Below are 20,567 nucleotides of genomic sequence, written 5' to 3'. Positions count from 1 at the left end.
TATTGATAAATTTTGTTTTGATTTTCCCATCTTATCGATGTAAAATCAAAAGGTGGGAGGATGTCACATTCTTGCCACTAGGTGGCGAGCATCTCTTCCTTTACTTTTGCTGCAATTAAGTTCCGAGAACAGTCGAGATTGGAACCGCTCTGAGGAGCGTAAAGACTCAGAACTAAAAATGTACTGTCTTAAAATAATTATCACCTACCTTGTAAATAGTGTATATTAGCTTTTTATTCCAATAAATAATTAAAAGACAAGATGGCTTGTTAGCAGTAATAGAAACTCTTACTGAAAACGTGATTATTAGAAGCCTGGCGTCGTGAACACTGAAGATGCAGCAGGTAAGGAATTTTACATTAATTTTATTATAAATAGAAGAACCTGATGCAACAGTATTTATCTCATAAATCTTCACAACTACAAAATCATGTAAAGGTTGGGAATCTTTTACTTGACGAGATTTGTATTAAACTTACTATTGCATATAAGAATGGTAAAAGTGAAGGTTTGTCTTGTACAGATGTGCCTCAAAAAGCTTCTACAATTCAAACCGTTATGATTTCTTCAATCTTATTTTCAAACAAAGAAGTTGTTGCAATGTTTCCTGTCCATAACCTCAAGCCAAACGATTTAAAAATTCAGACTTTATACTAGGTAATAAAATTTTCTCATGATTGGGGCTTCGAGATTGTTTCCATAATTTCCGACAACAAGTATGTTACATAACATGCTATGCAATGGTCATATGGTGTCTGCTACTGAAAATTAATTTTATTTGGGAAAAAAAAAAAGATCTTATTGCAATTTGATTTAGTTTATTTACTGAAATGTATAAGGAATAATAGCTGGAACCAAACTGAAATCATTCAAGCCATCTTTTAATCGAGGATTATCTGTATCGATAATAAGCTGTGTTATGCAGGTCTATTGTATTTGAAAAAATTATATACCCTACAGCCAGTGGCGTAAATAAGGGTATGCAAAGAATGCCGTCGCATAAGGGCCCGAAGGCTTAGGGGGGCCCTTGAATGTCCTGCTGAACTACATTTATATGTTTAAACTTAAAAAAAACGATGGATTGTTTTATAAATACTATATATATATTGTTGCGTTTTTCTTTTCTGATACCAGTTGTTACGTTATTTTTTTTCCTTCACGTTCGTACGGGGTTCGTAAGGATTTGGAGTGAATAACGACAACACTTGATGAAATATCGAAACACACTTTATTTACCAATATTAATAAAGACAGCTCCAAAACACTTTTACAGTCGTCGAAGATCTACTATAAACACGCTGACACGATCAGCGACACAGCCTCCAGGTTATCAAGCTATCACGGTGAAGACAGCTTCACGGAAAAGCACTAGAGTACACATCTCGACTCTGCTTGGTCGTTCTCGGAACTCCACGTACTCTCGAGACTCTCCACGCTACAACTCGCGATGCACTCGACGACATACAAGCACAGCTCTCGACTCTTCGGTTCAGTCGTTCCCGGAGTTCAACACGCTCTCTCGACGATGCACTAACCGCGATACACTGCGAGATTCTTTCCGTGCACTCGACGACCCACTCGGCACTAGCTGTCGGGCTGTCAACGCGATCGACTCCGCAGGGATTGACTCGCTAGACGAGACACCAACTCGATAATAACTATCTCGCACTTTACGAGGCACTCTCACTCACCCTCTCGACGAGGCACACACACTATCAGCTCACTAGGCGAGACACTCACTCGATACTACTATCTCGCACTCTATGCACTCTCGCACTCTGACTCGGCCTCTCGACGAAGCACACACACTATGACTGACTATCAGCTTGCCAGACGAGGCGCGCACACACTGACTGCGGACCAGAAGTGTTTATATAGCTTTCGGCTTGTGTTCGAGAACTTTCTGTGCTAAACCGGTAAGAATTCGTTCCAGAAGGTTCTCTATCCGTCGGCATATCGCCAATTTTGTTGCTAAATATCGCCAAATGGGCGATTTCTCGCCAAATGTGACAACCCTGCCTTCCCTTGCTATTTTGTGACAACCCTAAAACTGCTATGCGGGGAAGCCATCTTACCGCTCCTGTACATTTCGTAACAATATGATGGAATCCGTCTTCTTTTAAATTTTCAGGGGCCCTCTGCGTCATATGACACATTTAGGGGGCTCTTGGAAGCAGACAAAAAAAGCTGAATACAGTGTTATGTACACCATAACTTCAACTGAATGCAAAGCAGAAAAGCTATATGCTTTTATTTTGATTCCCTTCTAGAGAAGAGCTTTCGCTGCCCAACCATTATAGTAGTTAGCGTCACTGGCTGCCGTGCCGAAGGGCCCGGTTTCACCGACACTCTAAATATGTGGCGAGTCGAAAGTCCTCTCGTGTGGTTTGGCAGAAGGGAAGACCTTCGGAACATAAGAATTAAAAATGAACCAAAAACTATTTCGACATGAAATCACTGAAGAAGGTGAACTATCATAAAATATTTCAGCTACAGTCATTAACAGTCACGAAAGGTCTATTTCAAATGCTCTTAGAGGTGTAAAAAATGAAAGATATTCATCCGATTTTTATCATTATCCAGAAATTCTTACAAAGGATAAGAAAGGATTTATTTTAAATTTTGGCGTTTGTATACCAAAAGATACCCCGAAATACCCCGAAATAAAGACAGCAGATCATTTTCTTCTGTTCATTATTACAGTGATTAATCACTCCGTTTTAGAGACAGATTTTGCTTTGTTACTCACTTGATGTCTTCAAGGGTTTACCAGTGAGTCCCAGTGAATGAGATGTAACGCTGTTAAGTGGTGCGATATTTTTATATGAGGCAGCAAAGACATAGTTTCTTGTATTGCTTGGAAATAAGTGAAAATATTTAGTTTTGAATGCTTGTCACACTGTGGTTAAAAATTTGATATAATATTCATTTTAATTAGTTCAAAAGTATTTGAGTTTGCAGTGTTTAATACTATTAAACTGCTTATAATGGTATATAGTATCGTAAAGAATGTTATTGATTAGCAAGCAAAAATTAATATTATTTGAGAAACTCCCCTCAGATGCAATCCCGTCGTCCTAAGTGTAAAAGGTTAGTAATCCATTCTTCAGTATTCTTTATAACTTTCTTATACGAAGAGAAGAATATATTTGTTTCTCATATACTACTGGGAAAAAGAAAGCGCGCTGACCCAAGATCATTTTGGCTGACAGCCCTTGGTTGGGACATCCCCAAACGTTAGCTTCGGCCTTCCTCTATCAAGATGCCTTGCTGGACCTCTGTCCCTGGTACAGACAACCAATCAGACGAATGTTCTGCTTCTGAAGCATCACGCGATCCCAATCTGAGCGATAATCGATTAGCGTTTGGCGTTCAAGTCTTTGTAGTAAGTGAAAATGGTAACCTAGCTACGTGGGCTTCCTGGAATTGTGCGAGTTCTGAGAATTGTCCCTTTCGACGTCAAGTCCCGCGTAGCCGAAACATAATATGATTGAGCAAAGTAAAGCTCTTTCGAAAATACAGAATGCTGACAACGCACAAACTCAGTGAAATTCTACAGTGCCAAGGTCAAGCCCAATACATAAATCATCTGTACTGTTACTCACGTGCAGTGCTATGCATTAGCTCTGTTGATAAAACAAAATTCAATAAAATGACACGCATTTTATGCGATAATGGCTCCGAAAGAAGTTGGTGTACCAAGTCCCTTGCAAATTGCTTAAAATTAAAATCAATTAGAAAGGAAAGGTTGCCAGTTTTTTCCTTTGGCTCAGCAAAGCCTACCGTGAAATTATATGAAGTAGTAGAATTAAAATTATCTAGTAGATATAACCCCTAATCAGTGTATTCAAATTGAAGTGCTAAAATAATCTGCCAAAACACTGGATAATAATTTGGAACCAGTCCCGCGGATTAGTTTTAGCTGACTGTTGTAAAAGTAATATAAATATTAAGATATTAATTGGCGCGGATGTGTTTTGGCAGATTATCGAAGCCTCTTCTTTTGAAAAAATAAACCAAGAAATTCATTGCGTGCCAATGATTTTCGGGTTTGCTTTATAGGGAAGTCAAAATGCTTACAAGCCAAATTTTAAGATTGCAGTTTCAACGAATTTTTGTGTAGCCACTTCAGATTGACAACTTGTAGCCGCTTCATATTGACAGGTATTTTGGGAGCTCGATGCTTTAGGAATTAAAGAAAAGGAGGAGTTAAATGTAGTTGATAAAGCTTTGATAGACGAATTTGAGAAAAATTTTTAAATTCGTGAATAAAAGCTATGAAACTGATTTATTATGGAAGTTTAGCCACGATGAATTAAGAAATAATTATTTTTTAACTAAAAAGCAGTTTGACTTTTGTCTGATGTTGTGTGTATTTTTGCTGTTGTGTCTCGAGGTGAAGACAAATATATTCGATTATTTTCCATGTTTGGACTTACCACTTTTTTTTAATTATTAATTATTTTTATTTTAAATTGCCTCTCTTAGCTTAAGTTAGCTTCATAACTAGACTATTCTTATGTAACCGGACCCTTATCATTTTTTCCTTTTTTCATTGATTTTGCTCTTAACTAGGCACACTTATAGTTTTCAAAGCACCACACCCCTGGTCAGAGACTATCCCCCCCCCCCGTGATGAGATACAAATGTTCAGGAGTGCTCAATTACTGAAACGAAGCATCCCCCTTTTTTAAACCCATTTCCATTTTGATTAGGTTAGATTTTGCAATACCCCACTCAGCATAATATACATTTATTATAACAGCACATTAGGACCTTCATTATAAGGCGACAGGTCACATGGACATCTCCATAATTTAACATTAGTGTACATTCATAATTAGGTTGCTTCATGCTTCTCTTTCTTCTTCTCAGTCTCACTTAGGCCCATAAATACTTTTTTTCTCCTCTATAGTTTGGGCCTTATTTCTTCTCTTTTTTTTAACCCACGTTTTCACGTGGCTTTAAAAAAAATTTCGTATCAAATGGTACAAAATTATTTTTCTTTCAAACAAAATTGCCCTCTTTCTAATTGCCTTTCCTTCGCACCTAAGCTCAGTTTTCGCCCAGACTTAGCGGCTGCAAACAAATCATGTGTCTATTTTGTCTGTCTGTCTCTATCAGTATCACAGCAAGTAGTGTAGTTCTGCTTCTGCTCAATTTTCCGCTTATGAGTGACCACTGTAGTATATCTACAGTGTTGTACACCATTATAATGTACTAATCACTATGCATGTCATTTTACTGGTAGAGAACTAATTCGCTTAACAAATCAGCAGTCATTTCCACAACATATAATAATAACAAGTTTTATATTTAACGAGAACAAATGACAAGGATGGAGCGTCTGCACGCGAGCTACACTACTCACTGAGATGCAGATACAATTACAGTTTAATATATAGTTTCTTTGTAGCTAAAATTGCAATTTTATTCATCTGAAATAAAGAAGTGAAATAAATAGTTAGAAAATAAATAATAGTTAAAAAAATCCTGTCATTGTTAAACCGCTGGCAAAAACGGCTGGCATTTCACAGAGAGACAACAACAAGATACTGCGCCTGAATGAATTCAGACATTGGAATTCTAATTTGCAATAATCCCAAACAGTACTGTCTTTTCATCATAAAACAACGTTCGGTTTAGCATTCATTTCTAAACGTATGTATATCTGGAAGAAACGAAGAATATGAAATAATCCCACAAACCTTAGGTAATATGACCCTTACGACAGTGTAGATCTCGTAGCTGATGAGGAATAATGATCAGTGGATGTAATTTTCTGAAAGTATTATATAGAAGTTCTGTATCTGCTCAGAAATATCGATGTGAAGTCTTGCAGCATGATATATAAGGAGTTTCAGGAGTGCATATGGATCTCATTTACGGATGGCAAATGCCCATCTATATCGAGCAGTCCTAGTCTTATGAATTACTTGAAACCGAAGGCACTAAATTAATAAAGTGGCCGGCAAATTTCATGAATCGAATGTCATGGAAAACGCCCAATCCATTCCAATTATATTACTTGTATATTTTATAATACAGTTTTGTATCATATACATTCATATTCGATTTTTCAGTTTGTGTGTAATGATTTTTTAGTTTGCCAGTAACAAATAAACTTATTAAATTTTTTCAAGAGCTTTTTGCAAAATCAATATTAATTGGTTGGTAAAGAGAAATTTGGGGACCAATGCAATATTTATTGATTATCAAAATGAGCTGCAACAGCATATTCCTTTACAGTCTCTGATTTGCAGAGCCCTTTCAAAATAGCGTGCATCATGCTTGTAATTGAATTATTTATTAATTTGATCATTAAGTGCATAAATGAAATATAGAATTAAATAATGCTTTTTTTCCCTATTTATGGAGAAAACAATTCTTTCTGAGTATTTTTTCCACTGTGCAAGTTAAAACTGCAGTCCTTTTGCTTATAAAAGTTAGAAAAATACAAAATAGCTTAAGCATGATAACTGTTAGAATTCCTAAAATGACGAACATATACGCAGTAACAATAGTATCAAATTATAAGCTGCTATATTAAAACTAATGTCATTGAATTATTTTCGAAATTTTTTTTTTTTTAAATCAAAACCTTTTATTGTATGATCAAAATATAATTTAGATGTTTTCGATACGCAATGTTAAGAATAATTTAAGATTATTTCTACGGTGTAAAAGCTCCGTATTACTAAGAAGCTCGTAAGCTTATGGAGTATTTAATATTTTTCACTGATCGTCAGTTTCCTTTTCTCTTTTTCAAAATATTAAAAATATTATTGAGTGGATTCATAGCCCAAACTACGGTCCCCATTTGTTCCTGCTCAAATCAAAGTGATATACAAGAGAAATGAAGGTTAATTAATGAATTTTGAGACGATTATAAAACATCAAGGTAAAAACAGTAGACAATAACATCTAATTATTAATTTAAATTTAAATATGACATCAATAATATCTGATGTTGAAATAAATTATACGTTGATGTAGCTGCTGATAGATTATGCTGCGTAATATTACTATATGTTGATCGAGTCATTTAATATAAATCACAGCCAACTCTATATGCTGCTGTAAACTATGCTATTGATACAGTCGGCTGTGATATAAATGCTTCAGTCAAATATCTGTACAGCTTCGATTCTCGTCTGAAGCTTCGGAGAGAATTATTTACTCTGATCACCTACCTCCACCTGGCAATATACCATTTGGCGTAATGTGGCGCCATCTAGTTCTGTTTTCTCTACTTAATTATCGATCGCTTAGAGCTGCTTGCATCGTATCACTTAGAATCAACTACTACCGGTAGATGGCGAATTTGTTGATACTCCGACAACGTCATAAATAATCGGGAAAGTATGATGAAACATCTTATGCAAACGTGATACGAAGTATATTCTGTGAAATTTCAAATCCGCTTTTTCCGCATTCATGTCAGTTTCGACAGAGTGATTTTGTTCTTCATAGGTAGCAGTAATAAGGTCACAGTAACAGACTTCAATTGAATCTTCAATCTATGAACAGGATTTTACCTAACTGCAGAATGTTTTCAAATTCTTATAACAAATATGCGAATGTTTTACCGTTCTTCGTGGATGGAAAAGTGGTCAAAGGATTTGGCCGAGGAAGTAAAGAATTAGGTATACCTACAGCAAACTTTAGTCACGAAGTCGTCGAAAAACTACCTAAAGAACTTGATTGCGGTATTTATTATGGCTTTGCGAATGTAAATGCTGGTCCAGTTTATAAAGCAGTTCTTAGTATTGGTTGGAATCCTTATTATAGGAACGACAAAAAATCTCTGGAAACTCATATCTTGCACAATTTCGGAGGAGACTTTTACGGTGCTAATTTGAAACTGGTCATCCTAGGTCACATTCGGCCAGAAAAGGATTTTTTGTCTGTGGACGAATTAATTGGCGAAATCAAGAATGATATCAAAATAGCTGAAGAAAGATTAGACGGAAATGCTTTTTCTGTATATCGAACACATCCATTTTTCGAGCAGCAAAAAAATGAAATTTAGTATTTCATTATATAATCATGTATTATGTTTATTTATTCTAAGGTAGGTCATTGTTTTATTGACCTTTTCAGTATTAGGTGCAAATAGTGCAAGCGAGCGTACATTTGCTTGTATTAAGAAAATGAATCGCATTTTATGCGCGAAATAGTAAATCACACTTACCTGTATAAAATGTAATTATCAAGTGCCGAATGCGTTTAAACTTAATCAGGAATGGTGATATGTTTGTAGTTTGTGTATCAGAAAATAACATCCTTATTATGTATAATGTATTCATCAGCAAAACAGTTGATTTGTGTAAAGATGTAAATTTAATAGTTAGCTGATGAACAGTATCTGTTGGTAAGCAAATAGTGACATACTATAAAAACAATCAACAATATCTTATTTCTATACTTTAATATGTTGTTCTATTGAAAGAGTTTTAATATTTTCTCTATGATAATTGAATAATTAGTAAGCAGTTTAGGGAAGTTTTGTTTGTATCAGTAGTCATAATTAAGAGATTTATTCAGGTGACTTTTAGATGAATGTTGCTAAAATTTTGAATATATTGATCAAATTAAACATTTTTTACATCTATTTGAATTGGAGAAATGTGTCCTATTTGTATTAAATCATGCAAAATGAAAAATTCCAGTAAATCTGATACTTATCCATTGTTAATATTGGATTTATTTTAATGTATTTAAATTGATTGCTGGGATTTAAATTTAAATATAATTAATGATTACATGAATAGTTTTTTCTAGTTTTTTGGTTAAGTTTGTAGTTAATGTAAAAGAAATGTTATTAATTAACCTTATTAAATTTCTGTAGGTTTTTATTTAATATAAATATAGAGTATGGAAATTTTTAAATCTTTGAGTAATTTATATATCCTTGATTAAAGTATTGTATGGAATTGTGCTGGTGGTGTGTTTAAAACTATTTTATGAGTTCTTGATGAAACTAGTAATAATTTGGTCTTTAATAACGAAGTGCTTATTTATTAGGTTTTAACATTTATGAATCAGATCTGTTCTCTGTTTGCAGTAATAATATTCTAGCACCTCAATTATTATAATTTAAGAAGATTTTTAATTTTATGAAATATTTTGCAGAAAAAAGAATGATAAATAACATTTTCCAGTGTTTTCACTGTCTCGAATACATCGATTAATAAATATTTCATGTTTTAAAAAATTTAATCATATAATTTTATATGCATTGAACAAGATAATGAATGATCTTATGTAAACCATTTAACTAGGAAAATGCCATATGGCATATTTAATTTGAATAAACTAGTCTTCATACTAAAAGTGTCAAATGAATTCTGTAATAAGAAAATTAAGTTATTAATAAACTAGTCTTCATACTAAAAGTGTCAAATGAATTTTGTAATAGGAAAATTAAGTTATTTATTAGAACTATCATATATTAAATTCAGTATCTTTATTAAGTGACATATTTTATTATAAATTTCTCAACTCGTATAAAACTCATAGTTTTTTGTTTTAAGAATTCTGTTTAAAATCTGGTTCATATAAATAAAATAACACGAGCATGTTAAACAGTATATGAGATCTAGTTATCCATCATGCTCGTCACCTCAAATTAACTATGCTTGAGCATGAGGGTGCCTGGGTATAAGGCTGTACCACTTGTCGAACATATTAAAAGTTTCTAAATTATGCACAACAAATAACTTGAGCATGGTATTAAATGACCTAAAAACAATGAATATTAAAATGCAGATCACATATGAAAGTCTTAGATTAGCTTAATCACTTGAATAGCCTTTAAAGTCACCATCACAATTTGTTGTGTACTTCTAATAAAGATGATCTATGCATGGCAATTTTTATAATGTGTGATACAAACTTATCATTTTATTTGACATGGGCATAAAATGTATTAAAATTATATTTCATTAAAAATTTAACACCATAGAAAGGGGGAAAAAACTGAGAATTTAAATTAAAAGTAAACTCTTTACATCGAATATTTTAAATTGATATAATAAGCAACTTTATTTTCTGTAACTGCTTGATATGTAAGCAGGATAAATAACTGGCACATGAATAAAATATTAATCCAAGTCTTTGCTTCTTGTTATCATGTGTATTTTAAAGTTTTGAAATTTAAAAAATGACAAAAATTGTCATGATATATGTATATTTAAAATGTTCTTAGATGTGTCAACCAGCTACCATTTTATATAAAATTATTGATATTAAAATTAAATTGTGACAGTGTCTTCTATTCAAAATATATAATATACATTGAGTTGAATATAATTGTTGTGTACTTAACATGTAAAACCAGCCAAGATGGTAGGACCATTGAAGACTGTTTATTCTAGATTTTGTTCAAATGATCAAATGGGCTGGCTGCACAAAGTTTTCATACTTTCCCTCCCTTTCTGTATTCTCTCTATACATATATATATGCATATGTGCATACAAAGATGCATGCATGCATACATACATTTCTGAATTTAGTTCCAATAACAGAAAAGTACCAAATTAACTTAATATAGGTGATTTCATACTACTTAACATAAAGTTTATTTATTCAGAAAGTTATGTTTTCATGGAAGACTTTCTACTGAACTGAACTGGTGAGATATAGCCACAAACATCGCATAAATGTGCAGTTTATCTGGCTGAATAAACGAAAGGTATTCAAAAGATAAAATTATGCCTTGTTTATATAAAATATAGAAAACCACAGGAATTAAATATTCATGTTGTCCCATTTTACCAACAGGAATGGAGCATAAAATGAAACTCTGACTATTTAGTGATTTTTTTTCCTTCATGACTGGTGGTATTCATCTAAATCAGTTGGAATGATAATTAATAACTGAAGGGTATCTCATTGACATAAACATAATTTATTCCAAACTGAATTTAGAACTGCATAAGCTATTAGATAATAATAAAATATATTAACTTCTTATTTAGTAAATGTTTGATAATATTCTTGTGTGGCAGTAATGTAATAAATACCCTTTTTGAATTATGATAAGAAAAGTAGCTTAACACATTGGCTTTAAATTTACCAAACTATCAGTTTCAGTTCATTTTATAAATAATGAACTGTGAGTTTAAATTAATATAATAGGCTTTTATTATTGCATTGAAAATTTTTATTAGGCTGTAGTGTAGAATTGGGTTCCCCTTCGATTAGCGACAATTATTTTTTTAAAATTTGCTTTAGCTTCCTGATTTTATTTAAATGGAAGTAGATTGAAGTGTACATGGGCAAATTTAAGGCAGGGCGCAATGCCTAGTTTGTGTAATTCTAGGATTTTTTTTAAGTGAAAACAGATCGATGTGTACATGGACACAGAGTTCGTGCAATTCTGTGACTTCTTATTTTGGTTTTGTGTAGTGGCCATCTTGAAATTATGCCTTCCTGGCGCCGATCTTGGCGTCAAAAAAGAATTGCCAAAAAACAAGTGTCAGCCAACTGTAAACTTTTACCTTTTATTATTAAACGGAATCATTAATGGCATTGCTGAAATGTAATAATTCAGAATCAAAATGAAGATTATTATAATATACAATTTGGAATAGAGAAGCCAGATCATTGTGCTCTGTAAACCAGAGTTTCTTAAACCTTTTTGAATCGTGATCCCTTTTTATCACTGAGATTCTTTCGCGACCCCCCAGGACCCCATAATATTTACGAAAATTTTGTGGGACCCCCATGATATTTACGAAAATTTTGTGGGACCCCACATAAGCATAAATTTGACACATGTGTGTGAAACTGTCAATTTTTATACTTGTACTGTAATATACTATTAGAGTTTTAGGTCATTAGCTTTCATTTCTAATTTTAAGACAGAACAATATGAAAATTTTAAATAAGTAACAGACAAAATGACCATGTCATGTACAAAGCAAGTAAAATGAATGTTTATATTATAAAAAAATGCGTCGAAATGTTTTCATTTTTTCTTTTTCCGTATTGTCTTATCTTTATCTATTTTCAGATATTTTGTATAAAAATATTTGGTAATTCTAAAATTATTATAATAAGTTAAAAGAAATATCAAATCTGCTAAATTTTTTGGCGACCCCTCGGGGGGTCACAACCCACAGTTTAAAGAATGCTGCTGTAAACTATGATAATCATATGAATGTTATTAATGAATGAAATGTGGACTATTAATATGTGAATGATATCTGTTTTATCTTCCAAAATATATATATATGTAGTGTATTTTCATCTTTTGTGTTTTTAATACATTTATTTTATTCTGACTCAGTATTTTTATACAAATTCGTATATCTGTTGTTTTATTAAAGAATACATATATAATTTCAAATATGTTATTTTGTAGTCTTAAATAAAATCTTGCATTGATAATTGTTGAGCCTTAATTTGCTGAGCTCTACCTCTGAAACAAAATGTGGTACAGTATTTGGTTAAAATGATACAGCCTTTTTTAAAATGATACAGCTAACTAAAAACCAGTGAGTTGAAACCTAATTACAGGACTGAACAGCATATGCCTGTAATTAAGTTTCTTAAACTCCATCTTTTATATTAGTTTTTTTAGCTTTGTAATTATGAACTAAAAGAAGTGTTGAGAAGCATTCTGCATGTAGCTGTATTGCTCTTACTATAATTTTTTTAGTATCAGTTTTAACTAGCATATTCATCATAGCATGGAAATCAAATTTCTAGCGAGTACAAATTTTCAACTTGTTAGTGAGTATAAATGAGGCAAGTATTTGCTAATAAAAAGGCTCATCTTCAGCTGCTCGAGTTATTATTTCATATAAATATGTCTTTCAAAAAGCAGCTTGCATTATATTAATCTCAATTATATATACCATGCAAAAATGCAGACATCAGTGTTATTTCTCCAATATGCATAAAGCATACAATTTGTAGATTTTGAAATGCCTATAACTGCCTTTAAACTTCTAGTTATATGTTACTGGCAGTATATGAAACACCTGCATTCTATCCTAGGCGTTTTATAGAATGCCTGGATTTTCAGGCTAAGTATGAAATAGGATAATTATAACTATTAAATTAGTATAAATATGAGAATTATACTTTACTTAGGTATTCTATGGAATAATGCTCTTTCGGCAAAGTATGAAAAGATGGTCAGAATAAGGCTATTATTTAAGATGTTCATTTCTCAAAAATAAAAATGTTATTTTGAAGAAATAATGAAAGCCTGCCATTAAAAAACTTTTATTCAAAATACGTAAAAAAAAAAAAAAAAAAAAAAAATAATGACATTATTTGGATACAGTTGGTAAGTTCTCTCAACATTCTGTCATGTCCTCCATGCCCAATAGCCAAATGAGTTTCATAAAGTACGTGAAGTAACTCAGTGTCCGTGACATAATATTGCATACTACGGACACTTTCTGTAACTGAGTAAATGAGTTTACTTTTGTTTTCCATGAATATCAGAGCATAGCAATTCAGCAACTAACAGTCATGTAGTTCTTTCTTAATAGTCAATATTTTTTACATCATTTATTAATTTCTGGAAAGTAATTTTGGTTTTTGAAATGAATCGCAACTGTATTTGATACTTTGCCGGTTTGTCATTTGCATTTTATAGAATACCTAGGCAATGTGTGAAATGTTTAATCATTTCATAAATTGGCTGACCAGTTTTTGGCATTCTATAAAATGTGTAGGTATTGTATAGGATGCTGTATTTCATACTTTTCCAGTAACATATAAAATCAACTGAACTGTGCAGAATTATCAGCAGTTATTAAATGTGTATGTTATATTTTTCTATGGAAAACTAATGATGCATAACACCCATGCAGCCAGTCGGTTAGAACTTTTGTTTTCAGCTGTCTTATCTACTCAGCCACTGGTGATTTTGACATACATGAATGCTTAGAATTATAGATGATATTGACGAAGTAGAAAATAAGAAAGTAAAAAGAATGTTGTTCTAACTTTATGTGTGTTTTGCTTGGTATCTCATATGCTTTTATTTTGAATAAAATTGGAGTAAATGGTCAAATATTTTTATGAACTTTTGTCAATGATATGGAATTGTAGAACTAACCGATTCCTATATATAAATCCCTTCACAGTCTATATTGATGGTAACAGCTAAAATGTTGAATGCAGACAGCTAATAGCTTCAAAGCAATCTTGCCTGTTACTGTTTTTTAAAGAACTAATTTGGAAGACTCAATTTATGCAGTGTTGGAAATAAAATAATTGCCTTTTTCTACTTTTAAACTGAACTCATTATATGCCTTTATAGATAAAATACTGAAAGCACATGAATCACAAAATAAGAAAGAGAATTAAGTTTATTGCTCTTTTATCAGAAAAATAAGATAGAATTATCTTAGTAAACATTTTGTTCATTTAATAAAAAATAATAATAATTAAAATATTTGAGTGAATTTTAGGCATAAGTTTTTGTTTTAGTTTGAGTTTTATTCTGCTACCAATTTCACATTAGTTATTGGGAAGGTATGAATAGTTCTGTGTTAATGAAGGCTATTCTGAAATACTTTCTTACCCATAAGCAAATTAATTTATACAAATGGATATATTCATTACAAAAGTTAATGAAAAATTCTGTAAAAAACTGGTTCTTTTACTTTGTTAGAATGAAAGTGAAATGAAATGTCAATGAAATATTTTTTTATTTAAATGGTGCATTGCATGAAAATTGAAACATTTTTTTGAGTTGTTTTTTAAATATACTATAAATTCAAGATTCTTATATTTAACCTACAAAAAATGCATGTAACTGATACTGGCATGATTACTTACACTGAAAGGATTGATAGTATTTTTTATTATTAAACTTCCATGTAGCCAGGCATGCAGCAAATGAAAGCAACGAGCATGAAAATGAAAAAATAATGTGTCCAGACAATTAAGCTAGTATGCAACAGAGGAAAAGTACAAGGATTTAGAGGAGGATCATTTTTGAAATGATTAGCAAGAACATATAATTTATCACTGTGAAGTTTAGGATTTGAGGGCCAGCTTCATAGAGGGTCAATAAAATATTTTTTATCAAATTAATTTCTTCTTTGTTAGTATTGCTGTCTATAACACAACCTTCTCTAGTATCGTGCTGGCTGTTACATCATCAATCAGAGGGTCAAACTTTGGAAAGGACATGAATGTGTGTAAATATATTGTGTCTGTGCAGAAGAGTGTACTTAAAAATCCAGTTGGTTTTACACTACCAAGGCTGTTGGTAGTGTAAAAGGGGTATGAGTTCATTCACCAGGATGGAGTTTGCAAAGCTAATACTAATGCCACCTATTAGATATTCATAGTCTTGGCCAGTGACAATACCCACTTCCTCCTGGCCATGACAAGTATATGGACTTCATCTAAATTCTGTTCAGATTAGGAAGATAAGCAACAATAATACTTATCTGTTATCAAATTGATGAAATATGTGTGTATCCAGTTGTGCTATCGGTGGTCTAAAAATTTTTGCCCATTTATATATGAGAGTTTGTGAAATTCATAAAGACAAAGTATAACCAAACTTCTTATAAGAGTAGGTAAAATCCACAAAGGTAATTTCCTTCTGTAATTTTGTAATTCCTTCAGTATAGTCCAATTAAATTTGGATTAAACAATTCTTGTTCAAAGATACATTGTATGGACACTACAATGACTTCCTTTCATGGCCTACTAAATCATACACACTTTTTGCTGTACTTCATTTAAACTAATTTCTTCAAATTTCATTTGAGATATATTTCTCAATGAATTCAGTTCTCACTTTGGAGGAAAGGCAAAAATACACAGCAACTCAAAACATCTTCATTAAAAATTGTAAAATACAGATAAACCTAAAACACAAAGTACAATTAAAAAAAAAAAAATAGAGTTTCTGCACAAAAACAAGCAATTTGCCCATGGGCAGGAAGACAACTCTTCATTGCAATTTTATGCAATGAAAATTGTAACTTGAATAACCAAAGTTAACTTTTGGTCCCACTGTGCAAAGAGACACTGAAGTTGGTGCGCCAACTGACTTAATGCACTATTCTACTAAGAGTTTTCAAATGTAAACAAATGGTACAACTAATGCATGCAGATTATCTAAAAGCATAAAAACCTTAACCGTAACATAAGAACAATATAATTCAATCACTTTTAAAGTAACAAATGCACAATTTACCAACATAAAAGAATTAAAAAAACTGAGCTCCCCGAGCTGAGTAAAAGAGTGAGAATATATCTATATTTATATGTGTTTGGTGCGGCCGATTGCAGCGTAAAAGGCAGGTGCATAACTGAATCTTTTAGTAGTTCTACATAAAAAATTTCAAAGCTCTACGGCTTCTCGTTTTTGAGTTATACGAGATACATCACGAAAAAATCTCTTTCGATTCCATTTTACTATCCGTTTTTACACAAAGAGTCGTTTGTTTTGTCCGTACAATACAAATGCCAGGCAAAAACATCGCTTAAATGGATATTTTTGTTGAAATAACATACACGAAATTTTCGGGGTTGCAATACTTCGTACAAGGAAGTAAAACGGGGAAAATGTATAGGTAAAGAAATAAATGCATGCAATCATTTATGTTTCATAAACATGTTTATGGAACAAGGTATTTCAAGCTCTAATTTCAGAATTACCAGAAAATAAAAATTTAACGGAAGTCTGGTTGAAAAAGGTATTATAAAATATTACATTTACGCAACCGGTTTGGCAATTTAAAAGTATTTCAGGTAACCGATTCTGCCGAATCAAATGAACTTTACCACTGGGTTTCAGGGAGGGTGCGAAATTGATATCTCTACAAACAGAGGATTATTTGAATGCTTTAATCTCTGACAACGTCGTGGAATGATTATCTTGGACTCTGTGATTAACGGTCTTAATACTATAAATATTCTGACAAATCAGCAGTTCTTGATAACAAGATTTCGTCAGTAAGGAGTTAAAGCAATTCATTAGGAGAGGGCATATTTTTGGATTACACTTCCTACATTTTTACAATTATGTAAACATCTTGTTTATTTCTTCCTGTTTTCAATGATTAGTGTCATCTTTTCTGACATAAAATTGAACGAGTTCTACATATAAATCAATGGTGAATCCAATTCCTCTTTCAATCACTGATGAAAATCACTAAATCATTCCTCATAAAATATTTTATTTCATTGTATCTTCATTTATTGATTCGTCTCCTTGTTAAAACGTCAACCAACAATCTCAATAAAGTTTCATTTCATTAAGTCAAGCAGGACGCTTTTTTTCGATTTTTTTTCATTGAAGCTATTCTCACAAACTGAAAGGATAATGTATGGAAGTGCCTTAAGTTGTAGAAGTCCTAAGAAACTGTCCTTTTCTTATTTTTAACTAAACTTTAAAAGTTTATTTTAATTGAAAATATTTTTATAGAGCTGATTTTTGAATATCCGTGCTTATTCGATCCATCCTATATTATTCTGACAGGCTAACAAAGACATAATATGTTATAGACGAACTAACTCGCTTGATAAGAATAAAATTGCTATATCCCAAACTGCGGAGATCATGTACAAAGATGAAGCTCTCAGGTATAAGAAACTCTGAAATCAATCTTCGAATTTTACTATTTCAAATTAATTACTTTGCTGAAATTATCTCTCGCAGATCCCATATTTGAAGAATGAAGGTGACGTTTTTCTGAAGAGCTTTTTGAAAGTTTAAAAAAGGGAATTTGTAGAAGTAAAATATGATGACTTGCAGAAGTGATTTAGGCTTGTACAGCGTTTTATTATGCTTGTCTTGCTGTCTTGAATGTACACAAAAAGGGGTTGTGACATTTTTTCCCCCAAAAATTAGATTAATGGCAGCAATGCATCACTACACCAAGCTCTACAGATTGTGCAAAAATCGGCATTCAGCGCAATACCTAAGGTGGGAAACGGGAAGTCGTAATTCGCAGAAGTTTGTTAAAAGGAGACGTGAACCCTCACACGACCCATTTTTACATTCCAATCAGTTATTCGTCAGATCCCTCTGCCGTCATGAACTTGTTTGTTGGCCTGTTATCCGTGTTCTCACTTGCCGGTTATTTACCAAATACCCATTTCTAGCTTGCTTGAACTGTTTATAATAATTTACAATGAAATCCGATTCTTCTGAATCAAATGAAGGTAAAATCAGAAAAATAATCACGATTTGTACGACAAGAGTGCAATAATTAGCACAGAGGTGATTCGAGTGAGCTACATACCAAGCTAGTAAGAATATTTATTTAGGATTCTACGGGATTTTTTTTTTATTGTAATGTTTGTAATACTAAAGAAGCTTGCTTCCTCTATGATGTCCATAAAATTTCGATCTTCCTAGAACTGTCATATTTGAAATACATAAATTTCGTATTCGGCAGTTCGAGGGGAATACGAAATTTACGTATTTCAAATGTGACAATGACAAAATTCCCCTCTCGGATGAAGACAATGCATAATTTACGGATCCGGAAGTAGGCCATTCTAGTGTTAATTCTTTTTTTCTTTCGGGGGGGGGTCACTAAATTACATATTTTAAATTAAGACCATTTGAAAATTGTTTTTTTCTTTCGGGGATTCCATACAGCCGGCATAGGTGGCTGGTATAAAGCAAGATCTATTCTCTATGGACCATGGGTAACAGTAAATATACACATAACAGTAAATGAATAACTTTCCCCAAAAGATAATCAGTATATAAGTTAAATCTACTAATAGGTTGTCATTCTACTAATAGGTTGTCATTCTTTTAAGTGCTTTTAATCTACTAATAGGTTTTAATCTACTAATAGGTTGTCATTCTTTTAAGTGCGTTTCTCTCTTATAAAGTACTTTAATTCTGTAAATTTTGAAAATTTGCAAATACAAAATTCTATCTCAGATGACCCCTCGTAACTTGCAAATTTCCACTTCCTCTCCAGCGTTTGTACAGTATATTGAATCAGTTTGCATACTGATCATTGTTCGTTTACGAAGGGCTTAAAAGTGAAATACGAAATAGTTCTTTGTAAGAACCACCAGTAAGAAGAGTTGAATATATTTCATTTGATTTTATGGAATTCACGGATGATGCAAGCTTTTTGTATAATTACCGTAACCTTTCGTGGATAATATTCAGCAGGATTCTAATGTCTTCAGTCGTAGTAATGGTTTAATTTAGTAAGGATTTTCGAAATGATGTTTTGAAGTATTGACGGTATTGCTCATTTTTATGATGACAGTGCATGTCAAAACAAGAACCACACACTGTTCATGGCATTTGTCTAAAGTCAAATTTAATTTTCTATCGGGGATCATTCGTTTCGCTCATGCGATCGAGATTGCCGAACAGTTCAAACGCATCATCGAGAGAATCGATCTCTAATATCGCTACAAGACAGAATAATCAGAACTAATAAGCAAAAAATGCATGGTTTAATTTAACTACTTTCTATAAAAAGTCATATGTGTCAGATGAAAGCTATGGCAGGTATATCAGAAAAAAAAGATAAAGTAACCTTCAAGATATCGTTAATGCAGCATTTATCATCTGTGACTCAAGTCAAGGCATCTCTGCCATTCGTGATTTGAGACAAGATACATTTATCTTACAGCACTACCATGATTCTGTCGGACAAAACAGCATTTAGTGAAGGAAAGAATTCGATTGCTCAGAAAAATGTGACAGATGTTCAAAAGTGTACTCAGTAATACCAGCCTAGCATACAGACTTTAACAATTACTTTTACAAATAGTAGCCGACGACGGGAATAGAAAGCAACGCGGAGAATGACGATGAAGAACGATAAAACGTTTTATTATTATTGGGAATATTTTTTCTATTTCTACTTTAATTATTATTATTTTTAACAGCATTTCAACTTTCAGACTTGTTTATGTAACAAAATAATATTTAGTTTCCAATGCTATTATTATTATTTTTTTTTGTTATTTTATTTTTGATAGACTGTACATAATTTCCTTAACAATGTTTTTTTAAAGATATATTACCCTGCAGTGGCATTTGTTTCTATAAACGGCAATACATTTTTCATAACAATGAGCGTTTTTCCTATTTTGTGCCCAATCTGGAAAGAAAAATTGTCCTAAGTTGTAAAAAGGGGATATGTGTAAATTTTTTAAATTTTATTGGAGGGGATGACCATGAACAACTAAACTGTTAAAAAAAAATTCTAAATCACATGGATCCTAGTTATATCAATCTCATAATTTTTTGTTGTTGACGGCTGACATTCTTGTGAGGAGAGTGGTGTTGTTCACTGCATATTATAAGGTAGTAAATTAGGTAACAAATTTAGTATTAAATCTGAGAGAAAAATAACTCATAAAATAATTAATTGGCTTCCCATTCCATTATGTTAACCTATGCCATTTTTTTCAAATGGTTTATTACTGTGTAAACTTTGTAAGTTATGAATTAAATAAATTCGAATACAAAACTTGATCTAACTTGTTTATATTTACGCTTTAAACACCTTTTTCTTCCAAGTGTATTTCAATACTTGAGTGTAAATTGTGTACTTTAATTTAGAAAGTCGCCTGATAGCGGCAA

The 20,567-nt window shown here is 32.2% G+C and overlaps 2 protein-coding genes across 2 annotated transcripts in view; one reads left to right on the top strand and one right to left on the bottom strand.

The window, feature by feature from the left end:
• The window catches only part of Dhc1 (dynein axonemal heavy chain 1), a 402,656-nt gene that overhangs the window by 241,250 nt on the left and 140,839 nt on the right, over positions 1-20,567 (bottom strand). The gene's annotated exons all lie outside the window — the stretch shown is intronic.
• Positions 7,312-13,282, top strand: Rfk (Riboflavin kinase). The gene has a single exon (XM_085812949.1). The coding sequence runs from the start codon at positions 7,523-7,525 to the stop codon at positions 8,030-8,032; it is 510 nt and encodes a 169-aa protein (XP_085669075.1). The 5' UTR covers positions 7,312-7,522; the 3' UTR covers positions 8,033-13,282.

This window comes from Stegodyphus dumicola, chromosome 3 (genome assembly GCF_044657685.1).
Source record: "Stegodyphus dumicola isolate Sdum_Otavi_A_Nest chromosome 3, ASM4465768v1".
NCBI lineage: Eukaryota > Metazoa > Arthropoda > Arachnida > Araneae > Eresidae > Stegodyphus > Stegodyphus dumicola.
Note: the sequence above shows the minus strand (reverse complement) of the source record. Positions and strands in the feature narration are given on the sequence as shown.

Coding starts and splice junctions, on each gene's coding strand:
- Rfk (XM_085812949.1), top strand. CDS start 7,523: ATGAACAGGATTTTACCTAACTGCAGAATGTTTTCAAATTCTTATAAC.